General features: G+C 35.2%; 1 protein-coding gene across 27 annotated transcripts in view; it reads right to left on the bottom strand.

Annotated features, from left to right (window-relative positions):
- Positions 1-13,035, bottom strand: part of ANK2 (ankyrin 2) — a 739,617-nt gene that overhangs the window by 172,907 nt on the left and 553,675 nt on the right. For all 27 annotated transcript variants that reach the window (XM_037830495.1, XM_037830497.1, XM_037830494.1 and 24 more), the window contains one exon: positions 9,523-9,621. In XM_037830495.1, coding sequence (XP_037686423.1) covers positions 9,523-9,621 — 99 coding nt within the window. The remainder of the gene's footprint in view (positions 1-9,522; positions 9,622-13,035) is intronic.

The following is a 13,035-nucleotide window of genomic DNA, read 5'->3' as shown; positions in this document are numbered from 1 at the left end:
CACTGTTTAAATAACTACTGACATCAGATTACCCATGAATGTCTTAATTCCAGAATTCTCCCCTGAGCTCCAGACCTGTAGATCAAACTTCCCATTAAAATCTCCTCTCGAATGTTTAACAGGCATTTCAAACGCAACTTACAATTTCCTCTGTCCCTCACACTCCCCTTCCAAAAAACCAAAACCAAAACCAAAACCTTGTTCTTTTCCAGTGTTCTTTGTATCAGTGGACTGCACCACCATCTATTCAATGAGTCAAGGGAAAATCCAGAAGTCATCACTTGACATCACCCCTTTCCTGACCTTCCATCTGTTATCATCACCAAGTGCTCAGGAAAAAAGTTAGAAATATCTCTCAAAGGAGTCTCCTTTCTCATCACGCAAACCTTCACCACTGTATTCCAAGTTTATATCACCTATTATCTAGAGTAAACCACTGCAATGTCTCCAAAGGGTTTCCTTTGCATCCACCCTGGCCTCTTTCCAAGTTGTTATCCAAGCTGCACCAGGGTGATATTTTCAAAATCCAAATCTGAGTTTGTCCCCACTTTGCCCACATTGGGTCTAGGATAAAAATTCTTAATAGTCTCACAAATTCCTGCAGAATCTGACTCTCTCTCTCTCTCTCTCTCTCTCTCTCTCTCTCTCTCTCAGGCCTCACACATACCATACTCCGCTCTTGAAGTTTCAGCTCCTAAACACCACATTTCTATTATGCTTTTCTATATGCTATTTCATTTTCCTGTAATACATTCCATCCCCACTAACCTCTGATTTGCACATTAATTCAGTTTTTAGAGACAGCAGCTCAGTTATCCCCTTCTAAGTTCTTTTTCCCTTATCAGTATATCTCTAGAAAATATTAGAGGGCACACAGTGGATATCCAATACTTGCTGAATAAGTGAGTGAGTGAGTAATGATTACTTTCAATAATTTTCTATTGGCAAGTTTTCTTTAGTATCATGTTTTTACATTTGTACTTTGTTTCGTGATCTTTGTCTCAAAGGGCCATTGTTTTGGGATCTTCCTGAAGGCTTTGCGTAGCATCTTAGTTGTGGAATGTACCCACTGTTGTTGTGAAATCTGAGGTAAGAGGTAGACTGCTAAAGAACTATTTTAACCATTTAATTCCAGAGAAACTTATTCTCTATTTTAACCCAGGAGAAAGAATCTTATGTAAAATTTAAACTCTTTCTCTATTAAGAGAATTTTAAGGCTATCTTTGTCATTTTAATCTTCTTACCTGACTACAAATTTAGTTCCTTGGAAATGCAGTATGAATATTGTACTTGGATAGGCTTGTGAAGTGATAAACAAAGGGAAATCTACCAAAGATTGTAGATTTGATGATGTCTATGCCACAATTCATTCAAATTACAGGACAAAATGACAACTAGGATTCAATCATTTTACACCATCTGTCCCTAGATAAATGAGCCTCAAGGCAAAATATAATTGCAAGAGTTGGAAAACTGCTTTATTTTATTGTAAATGCAAATAGCTTATATCTTTTCAGATATATACTAGCAGACTAGTAATATTAATGTTGGAATTCTACTGGAATAGGGAATAGTAATGTCATCTTACATGCAATTTTAGACATCGGTTCTCATCATTTCTCCAAGCATATCTATTTCTTTTGTTTAACTTGGAATACTGAAGAACATAGTCTTACAAACTTGCAGTCATTCAGTAGGCTGACTTCCAGAGTCAAAAAGACAAGACAAGTGACTTGAGTTCTTTTTTATTCCTGTCACATGCAAGCACCTACTTTCAACATAACGTCAGATCATTTGTATTACAATAGGAATTTTTCCAATTAAAAAAAACACAAAGACCCTTTTTAAGAAAGAATCGTGTATATATTTGGGGAAAAAGCTGAGGACAAAACTTTTTTAAATCTGTGACCATGTATCCCATTTCGTACAGAGTGTGTGTGTGTGTGTGTGTGTGTGTGTGTGTGTGTGTGAGTGTGCGTGCATGTGACAGAATGTTCCATTATGAGTTTTTGCTTCAAGAGCCAAGGATGGTTCTATGGCCATATGGAAGCAATTCAGTGTTATGGGCATGCTGGCCAAATGCGGAGACTTTCTTCCTTTTCACAGCCCAGTTCAAACTATTTGTGACAATGGTTAGGGCCAAAGAAGAAAGAATGATATTTATCATTGCATATAGTGGGTGTACGCACCTCCAAAATTCTAGGGGAATAACCAATAGTGACATAATCTTGCAACTGCCTTTAACGGTCACAGACTGTAGAAAATTTGTAAGTTAATAAAATAATATACTAATCATGTTTGTGTTATAAATAGGAAAATATTATTTTAAAATAGCATTTCTGGGATTGAAAGATCAAAGAGTGATAAGCAGAAAATATGAAAGTGAATTCAAGAAAAAAATAGAAAAAAAAGAACTTTAAGTAAAATATGATATTAAGAATACCAAATGGGAATATCTTATTTGGAGTCACTTAGCATTAAAATAAAATGAACAGAAAACAAATAAATGAATTCTGTTTCCGGAGTCCTCGTGAAAGGACTGAAACACAAAAATTCCAACAAAAAGTAGAAGAATGTACAGATAGATAAGAAAAAAACAATTAAAAACAACATAGCAGCAAACTGTACTTCAGAAATTCTATTTAAGTCTGAGACGTGTTAAAAATTGTCTTTGCTACAGATATGGCCCTCTCTCTCTCTAACTGAGCCATCTCGACAGGTGAACTCGCTGCCCTCTCCCCTACGTGGGACCCGACTCCCAAGGGTGTAAATCTCCCTGGCAATGCAGAATATGACTCCCGGGGATGAATGTGGACCCGGCTTCATGGGACTTGATCAAAAGGGGGATGCAAAATGAGATGAAATAGTTTCAGTGGCTGAGAGATTTCAAATGGAGTCGAGAGGTCACTCTGGTGGACATTCTTATGCACTATATAGATAACACCTCTTAGGTTTTAATGTATTGGAATAGCTAGAAGTAAATACCTGAAACTACCAAACTCCAACCCAGCAGTCTGGAATCCTGAAGACAATTATATAATAATGTAGATTACAAGGGGTGACAGTGTGATTGTGAAGACCTTGTGGATCACACCCCCTTTATCTAGTGTATGGATGAGTAGAAAAATGGGGATAAAAACTAAAAGACAAATGGGGTGGGATGGGGGGATGATTTTTGTGTTCTTTTTTCACTTTTATTTTTTATTCTTGTTCTGGTTCTTTCTGATGTAAGGAAAATGTTCAGAGATAGATTGTGGTGATGAATGCATAACTATGTTATCATACTGTGGACAGTGGATTGTATACCATGGATGATTGTATGGTGTGTGAATGTATTTCAATAAAACTGAATTAAATTAAAAAAAAATTGCCTTTGCTAAAAGATCACACTAAGGGAATGGATGGCTGAATGAAAAAGTCTAGACTATGGAAAAGCCATCACAGTGCACATAAATCTCTCTACTTATTAGTTGCCTAACTTTTGTGGAATGCTTTGAGTTATTCCAAGCATCTGAGAATGTAGACCAGCAGAAAACCAACACTGTCTAAATCAGGGCCCTGATTTTTGTAGTAAGTAAGCAGGATCCTGGACCTCCCTAGAGGAGGGAGAAGTTGTAGAGACAGTTTAATGGAAAACAATGAACTATGCTGAGGCTTATTTGGAATGAACGTGTCCAAACCAAATGACCAAGGGCTTGTGACTTCATTATGAATATATAAACCTCATTTCTGTTCTCATGCCTCAATTTTCCCTGTATCTAAAATGAGACTAATCATTAATGATTCACAGAGTTGTAATAATAAAATGAGGTGAAATAACATATGAGTATGTGCTTTATAATTAAGAGTTAAACTACAAGTTATTATTATCGGGCCACAGTTTTGTGGCACCTGGAATCTGTTCTAACCCACACTGTACTCCCTGAAATCATACTACTTAAGACTTGTGGGAGTTCTTAGCCCTACTTGTCCTCCAATGACATCACATTTTCCTTTCTCTCTATATCTATCAGGGAACCCAGACCTCACAGGCTCCATTGCCTAAGGTGAAGGACAATCAGAAAGCTGTGGCTGACCACGAGTTTCACTGAACCTACCCTTCAAATTTTGCTCACTTTCTGCTGTCCAGAGATATGTCCTATTTTAAGATCCAGTTTGCTTTTTCTTTTTGCTTTTAAACAAATAGATATTTTTAAAGATCATTTTGCTTTATTAAAGTTGTTGTGCTGATTTTAATAGACGATATAATAAAGATTTAAAGGAAAAAAATATGAGAACCAAAAGTCACCTTTTTTTTGTAGAGAAAATTATAGAGGCGAAATTTCTAAGGCCAGGTTTGTTTGAAAGCAAGAGCAAAATTTCTTTCACATTTTGTATCTTTGCAGACCTGAAGTATTTATAGTACACAAAAAATGCTAAGTGAAAATTTTCCACCTTAAACCTTTTGCATAGCTTCTCCTTCAGGACAGTCAGCTTAGTTGGACATGAATAATCTTTGAGCCAGAAGAAAAAGGAATTTAAATATTGTCCTTTGAGGTCTGTAGTGAAGGTAGAACTGTTATGGTAACCAAGGGAAGGAGAGTTGCCTAAGGGAAAAAACCTAGGAAAGTTAATCAACCCTCTGAGTCTCGATTTGTCATCGATAAAGACGAAGTAAGTGAAGATCAAAAGAGATAATGTATCCAATGAACCTGGGGCAGTGCTTGGCCTAGAGAGTGCAGTCAATATTAAAAGTCATATTATTAACTTCTGTTAGAATTTACTGGAGTACATGGCCATCCCACTTCTTAACCATGAAGAGTATATATATAAATTTTCAGCCTCCAACCATGAATGTACAAGGCATTATGCCAAATCCTAAAACTATAAAAAAGTATGGGAATATCTGCTCCTAAGAAGTTTACTATTTTGCAGAAATTGGACATATAACAGTGATAAGCAAATATCAACAGGGAAAAAATCAACAAAAAGTGCCACATGAATTGAAAGAAACTCATGACTCTGAGAATACTAAAAAAAATAGTTTTCATGTATAATTTCTTTGATAACAATATAGAAACCATTAGAACATTTTTAAAAGTCTTATCTCTGAGTCTAACAGATTTACAGATTATAGAAGTGACTGAATAAATGTCCCACACATCCCAGCAGTATTATGTGAAACTGTTTAGAGGATGGTAATATTTTCTGAAAGTGGCTGTGTTTTTTTCAGAATGCAAACAGCGATCCTCAAGGCAAACAGACATCCTCAAGGCAAATAACATTCCTCAACTCATTCAAATATGACTTCCAGCCCCATCACTCCACCCAAACAGCTTTCACTAAGGTCTTGATAAGACCTCCATGACACTGAATCCAGGAGAGTCAAAGTACCAAGCTGTGCTGGTTTGGATGTATTATGTTCCCCAAAACACCAGGTTCTTTAATGCAATCTTGTGGGGGCACACATATTACTGTTAATTATTGGAATCCTTTGAGTGTCTCCCTGGAGATGTGACTCAATCAACCATGAGTGAAATGTTGGATTGGATTATTTCCATGGAGATATGAACCCCGCCTATCACGATGGGTCTTGATTTGATCACTGGAGTCCTATAAAAGAGCTCAAACAGAAGGAGCTCAGTGCTGCAGCTTAGAGAGACATTCTGAAGATGGCTGTTGAAAACTGAAGCTGACAATCTGGAGAACGCCATTTTGAAATGAAACCTGGCAGCAAGCATACATCAGTCATGTCCCTTCCCAGCTAACAGAGGTTTTCCAGATGCCATCGGCCATCCTTCAGTGAAGATACCCTATTGTTGATGCCTTACCTTGGACACTTTATGGCCTTAAGACTGTAACTTTGTAACCAAATAAACCCCCTTTATAAAAGCCAATCCATTTCCAGTGTTTTGCACAATGGCAGCATTAGCAAACTGGAATACAAGTGAAGGAGCCACATGGTAAGGATCAATACTTAAAACACACCCTGTTCAGTAACAACCATACTGCTACCACTGTTGAGCCCAGAACCTTAAATAAACATTTGTTGATTGTTATTGTATCAAAATAATTCCATTTAAATTACTTAAATCGATCATGTTGGAGTTAAGGAACACTTCATGAATTAAGGACACTGCCTACCAAAATTGGCACAATGTTGAGTGGAGGTGAAACCCATGTAGATCTCATAGTATTTACAGAGATAGTAGAAAAATCCATAAAACATATACTTCTCCACAACCTACGAAAACTGGAGAATTCTACTGAACATTTATTCCCTGGAACTTTTCAGAGAATTTCTTAACTTCCTATTAAATAAATAAAATTCAGCAATAATTCTGGTGGCCCATTTCCTAATAATTCATAAGTTGGTCAAAAGCAAAGTGCTATGCAGCTAATAAAGTTCCTAATAAAGACAGGTTTATTCTTGATTTCTGAATTATGTTCTTAGAAAGATGTAGGAAAAGGTACAATTAGAGAACAAAAATCAGAACTTATGTTGTGCCTTTGGGATCCCTATAATCTTTTTCTGCTTCTTAAAAGAGAGTATCTGTCCAATTACCACAAGCCTGGCTCCTGTCCCTCCACCTGACATTCAATGCTGCCACAGTAAAGAAATCTGTGTCTCAAATAAGATGGATTGACAGTCATGTGTTAGGGTGTATACATCAGCCCTCAATGGCTAAAACCATACTCTCTGGAATTTGCTCACACACAGAGGCAAAAATAATCAACCTGTTTTATGTAAGTTCATATTATTATTTTATTTTAATTTCAATCATTAAATTATAACATAAATAATAATAATTTTTGTCACTTGGAAATGACGGCTACCTAAATAATGCCATAGGCCTTACCAATTGACTTAGACATTTAGAAAAAGTCTTAAATTTTATTTATTAATTTATCTCACGCTAAAAACTTTCTCACAATATTTAAAATCAGTTTGAAGCTGTTCGTCAGAATTCTCTACAATATAAACCGTATATGGAGCTAATTACATACAATACAAATAAAAACTATTTTAATCTCATAATGATGATATAAATCTTCTTTTAAAATCTGTTATAACCTGGAGTGAGTATGACTACATAGAAAAGGCCCATTAGCTCTCAAAGAGAATCATGATTAAATGGTTTTATTTCCTTGAAAAGTCTCCAAGGTATATAAATTTCCAATAACCATAGTGTAATAACTGATATCATAGCTGTTAACAAGCATTTACCTTGAAGCATTTGTCATCTGTCAATTTTTATGACATTAAAATGTTCAACTAGTCAATTTGAGAAAAGCAACCAAGCTATTTTCACAAATATTAACAGCACCAGCGTACATGTGAATTTCTTTTCAAAGTAGGGGGAGACTCATGAGCAACTGAACACCACCAGGCTTTGATTTCCATGCTTTTTAACTACACAAACTATTAATTCACGAATTAAGGACACTGCCTACCAAAGTTGGCACAATGTTGGATGAAGGTGAAACCCATGTAGCTCTCATTGTATTTATAGAGATGGTAGAAAAATCCATAAAATGTATACTTCTCCACAACCTATAAGAACTGGAGAATTTCACTGAACATTTATTCCCTCAAACTTTTCAGAGAAAAGCTGCATCTATACTTAGTGACTCTAACTGCAACCTTCTTACCCCCAGTTTTCTCTCATTCTCTAAATCAGTGGTTCTCAAAGTGTGGTCCCTGGACCAGCAGCATCAGCATCAACAGGAATCTTGGAAAAGATGAAAATTCTCTGGTCCTATCCCAGAACTGACTCAGAAACTCTAGGGTGGGGCCCAGAACCATGTGTTTCAATGAGTCCTGCATGGAATTATGATGCACACTAACATTTGAGAGCCTCTGCTCTAAAGAAAAAAGATGAATATTGCAGTTTGAAAGCTGTCACCTTTTTGTATATATATTTCACAATAAGGAAGTAACTGAAACTATGGTACTATAACTCATAACAACTTAGGAAATTTCCTATATATCTACTTGTTAAATCATACTTTGAAAGATATTATATTTTGTGTACATGTTATATTTCAGGAAATAACTGAAACTGTGGAACTGTAGCCTATGGTATTCTTTGAAATTTGCTTTCTAACTACCTGTTAAATTGCCCTTGGAAATTATCCCTTCTATGTATAAAATATCACTTCTACAATAAAAAAATTAATTAGAAAAAAGAAAAAAGATGTTCTCTTCCTATAAAGAAAAGTTTTTATCCCTTACTTTGGACCAGTAGATTTTGGAGAGTCCTGTGTCTCTAAGCCTAAGATGATACTATAATTTCCAAAATATGCAGGCATCCTTCACGGGGGTACCAATTTTTAAATTGCATTTAGTAACTATCTTAGAATAATGCATATTCTCAATAAGTGTTAAAACATTAATATGTATATAACTAGAAGTTTAGGTTGCAAGGAAAGAGAATGTGATTAATTAAAACTATGATATTACAGAGATAAAAATGGATAACATCTTCTCTGTTGTTATTTCAAGAGATTCCTCCCAATAACCAAAGAAAAAGAAATAAGATTGATTCTAACCTTTGCTTTTAGCATTTACTGGGTCCAGAAACTGTCTATACAGTCTATGTAATGAATGAATGAACAATATAGGTTAGATATTCCTATACAACAGCCTTCAAAGATGAGCTGGTGGGGGTTATCCCAAAGAATGGACAGAGAGGCACTGGCTAATTTTGCCAATATCACCCTTGGTGTGGCCTATGCATTAGAAATGCTAAAGAAAAAAACCCTAAAAAATAGAGAGAATGAATGGGTTTGATTATAAAGATATACAGCTCGTTTCCTACATAAATACCCAACAGGTAGCATCAAAAGCAAAGCTATGGGCACAACAAAAGTTTTTCCTCTCTCTCACCAGAAAAAAAAAAAAAAAATGGGGTCAAGTTTCTAGTATGATGTATTTTGATTAGATAATTATCCTCTAATTTTTTCTTAATTGCATTTTTAGACCATACATTTCCTATTTTTTTACTATGTGCAACGTAATGCCGGAGGTGGGGCTCAAATTTGCTTGTCTCCCTTGGCAGTTTTGTAAAGCCCATATTTGCAGTCTGAGGTAATGAAAGCAGTGTGATTCCCATTTTATAGCAGATTTCTGACTGGAATGTTAACCCTGTCAAAATTTTTAAAATTTAAGGAAAGAAAATATTTTTATGGAGCAACACAGAATTTGCATGAATAATTCATATTTCACAGATTTACTGTCATTCTGGAAAAAAAAATCCTTTTACATTCTTTTATAAAATGTAATTAAAGATACTGATAGACCATGCACTTGTCAAACTGTCAGTTACACCTAAGAGGGAGACCATGATGTATCAAAAAAAAAAAAGAAAGAAAGAAAGAAAGAAATGTTACAACATGAGTTAAAATACTTTGGCTAAAATAATAATGGTAGCATTTTTAGCAAATGCATCTACCCAATAGCTGGCTAAACCTCTTAAACCAACTTCACAAAAGTGTTCCAATTTAAATTGATTTACATTAGATAAAATCTGAAAGTAATACCTGAGACTGTGCATTAATATTGGCTCCTTCTTTAACCAGCACTTTGACAACTTCTGCTTGTCCAGCCAAAGATGCAATGTGAAGAGCTGTATTTCCCTTCTGTTTTGGAGAAACAAAATAGAAAATGTTAGAGGTTCTCAAATTTGCAGAAATCCAAATATGCAGGAATTTTCCACTTTGCTGATTATTTGAAGTGTATAAAACTTGTCACTCTAGCTTACCCATATCTTCATAATCAATTTTTTCTACCTACCTTGGGTAGGGGCAATTTTTACCATCAAATAACAGACCATTTCATATACTGTCTTCCATTTCTTTCTTTCACAATATCATTTGGCGTGTTGAGGACATAAAAAGACTGAGTTCTTATTGAATCAAATAATTTAGGATATGGGTGTATATGTGTGTATATGTGTGTGTATGTGAGTGACAATATTATCTTTCATGGGATGTAATAAAATACTAAAGAGTCTTGCCATGAGGAAAAGTTGACCAAAAAAAAAGTTTGCTGAACCACTGAGTTCATTTCACCCTGAAGAAAAACATAGAAATTTTAAATGATAGAGAAACTCGCTTTCAGTTGTGCTCCCAACCCCCAGCCTAGTTCACAGATGTTGCTCAATATATTTTAAATGAAAAAAAAAGATTTTACATGAATCATGTTACCAATGATTTCTCCCATTTGCTACATTGAAATTAGTATCTACAAAAAAACAATCACAAGGAGATAGAAAGTGGGCAGAGATTGGGCAATTGACAGTTAAGGACTACAGAATATTCAAATAAGGCTCATTGTAAAGGTTTCTAGATTGTAAACTCTTACAGCAGTCACATCTATTCCTGAGTTTTAATTGTTATTTCTAAATTCTGAGATGCTGTGCTCTGTGTGTGTAACCTGGTAATCCCTGAAACATTGGGTATGTGTGTGACACCTGAGACTCTGAGTTAGAGTTCTGCTGCTCTGGTAGTCAGCATTACTCCATACAGCCACTGTCAAAAAGAAGCTGAGAAAGAGATCAGACTCAATTAGAGACATGAAATAAATGGACCTATTAGGGCTAAGGTAAATCAGAATTTAGAGTAAAAGATGATATTATCTGTATTTTAAACTTCTGTGTGACACCAAAGGAAGAGATGCTTATTTGATCCAAAATCTAAATTTTCTGTAGCACACTACCTAATTTAACCTGTCTGATAAGTTTATTTAAACAACTTAATTACATGGAACCTAGAATATGGAATGAGGACTTACTATTCCATATAGGTTATGTATTACCCAGATATATTCCATAGTAGTTTGGGAAGAAGATAAAAAAGGATTTTCAAAGTTCCCTTGAGGGACAAAGGAAAAATGTGAAACTATTAAACTTCCCCACCGGGGAAAGTCTTGATATTTTTTCAAGCATTAGGGACTCCAAATTTAATAACCTGCCCTTGATCTTGATGCTTGCCCTTATGAAACTTATTTCTGCAATAGCAAAGCCAGGCCTGCTTATAATTATTCCTAAGAGTCAACCCCAGAGAGCCTCTTTTGTTGCTCAGATGTAGCCTTTCTCTTTAAGCCAACTCTGCAAATAAACTTACTACGCAACCCCCTATGTGGGACATGACTCCCAGGGATGAGCCTAGCCCTGGCATCATGGGATTGAGAATGTCTTCTTGACCAAAATGGAGAAAAGAAATATAACAAAATGAAGTTTTGGTGGCTAAGAGATTTCAAATAGAGTCAAGGGATCATTCTGGAGATTACTCTCATGCAAGCTTTAGCCAGATATTGCAAACTACCACAGTATGTTAAGCCCCAAACAACAGTATTCCTGAAAACCCTAGAGTGTCCTGGGCTCCAACTACGTCTCAGTAAAATATTTTCTTAGTAAGTTTATTTTTTCAGAACTTAAGGCCTCGAGATAGATCCTACACCAAATAAGCCCTGAAACCCAGAGGTACCAGTCTCTCCAAGAATATCAACCAGTTTTACTCCTCTTCCCAATAAGGTCAACACCCCTTTCCAGCACAAAGAAATTAAAATGGTCATTGCCCAGATAGCCCTAAGATTGAGAGAATGATCGAATGAGAGGGAGGAGGTATAACTGAGAAATGAGGATTTAACAAATGATTATGACTACTGACTTCTTTTTAGTGTCTAGTGTTTTAGAATTTACAGAAGGAAATACCTGAAGTTGTTGAACTGTAATCCATTAGCCCTGATCTTTGATAATGGTTTTATATCTATATAGCAAAAAACAAAACAACAACCCCGAAAAAAACGCAGATTGCCTTTGTTTGTGTGGATCTACTTCTGGATGTTTTTTTCTGTTCCACTGATTTATATATCTGTCTCTGACAATACTACCCTGTCTTAGTTAAACTACCTCTATTGTAAGTCTTAAAATTAGGTAGATTGTAATACTAGTGGTCAATAAGGGTGGGGGTGGGGTGGTGTAAGGGGTATGGGATGTGTGTACTTTCTTGCTTCTTTTAATTTCTGTTTCTAGAGTAATGCAAATGTTCTAAAAATGATTATGGTGATGAATGCACAGCTATCTAATGATACTGTGAACCACAGATTGTATACTTTGGATGGATTAAATGGTGTGTGAATATATCTCAATACAATTACATTTGTAGATTTGAAACCATACAGTTCAAACTCTATCAAGTTATTTTTCTACCACCAGCTCACTGTGAGTCCTTTAACCACTCACTTTCTATTTTGGAGGCTCAGTTGCTTAAAAGCAACATCTTTAAATTAGGAGTTTTTATTTTTTATTTTTATTTTTTGCTTTTTTAATGCAATTTTATTGAGATATATTCACATAGCATACAATCATCCAGTGTGCAATCAACTGTTCACAGGATCATCATATACCTGTGCATTCATCACCACAATAAAATGTTGAACATTTTCATTACTCCAAAAAATAAATAAAAATAAGAATAAAAATAAAAATAACATCCCATTCCCCCTGTCTCTCCCATTATTCATTTACTTTTTTGTCGCCATTTTTCAACTTATCTGTCCATACACTGGTTAAAGGGAATGTGAGCCATAAGGTTTTCACAATCACATGGTCACACTATATAAGCTACATAGTTATACACTTGTCTTCAAGAATCAAGGCTATTGGATTGCAGTTTTAAATGAGATTTTTTCTGGATCCAAAATTCTACAATACTAATTTAGGATTAAAAATAACCTGTCTTATTTAAACAATTGCTGAACATCAGTGTTCAAAAGGTAGAGACAATCCAAGTATCCATCAACAGATGAATGGATAAACAAAATGTGGTATATCCATATAATGGGACACTATTCAGTGATTAAAAAGGAATAACATTCTGATACATACTAAATTATGGACGAACCTTGAAAACATTATGCTAAGTGAAATAAGTCAGAGACAGACACAAAAAGACAAATATCGTATGATTCCACTTGAGTGAAATATCTAGAATAAGCAAATTCACAGAGACAGAAATTAGATTAGTGGTTACCATAGACTTGGGAAAGAT

The sequence above is a fragment of the Choloepus didactylus genome, chromosome 3, assembly GCF_015220235.1.
Source record: "Choloepus didactylus isolate mChoDid1 chromosome 3, mChoDid1.pri, whole genome shotgun sequence".
In the NCBI taxonomy this organism is placed as follows: domain Eukaryota; kingdom Metazoa; phylum Chordata; class Mammalia; order Pilosa; family Megalonychidae; genus Choloepus; species Choloepus didactylus.
This window is presented reverse-complemented; position numbering and strand designations above follow the sequence as displayed.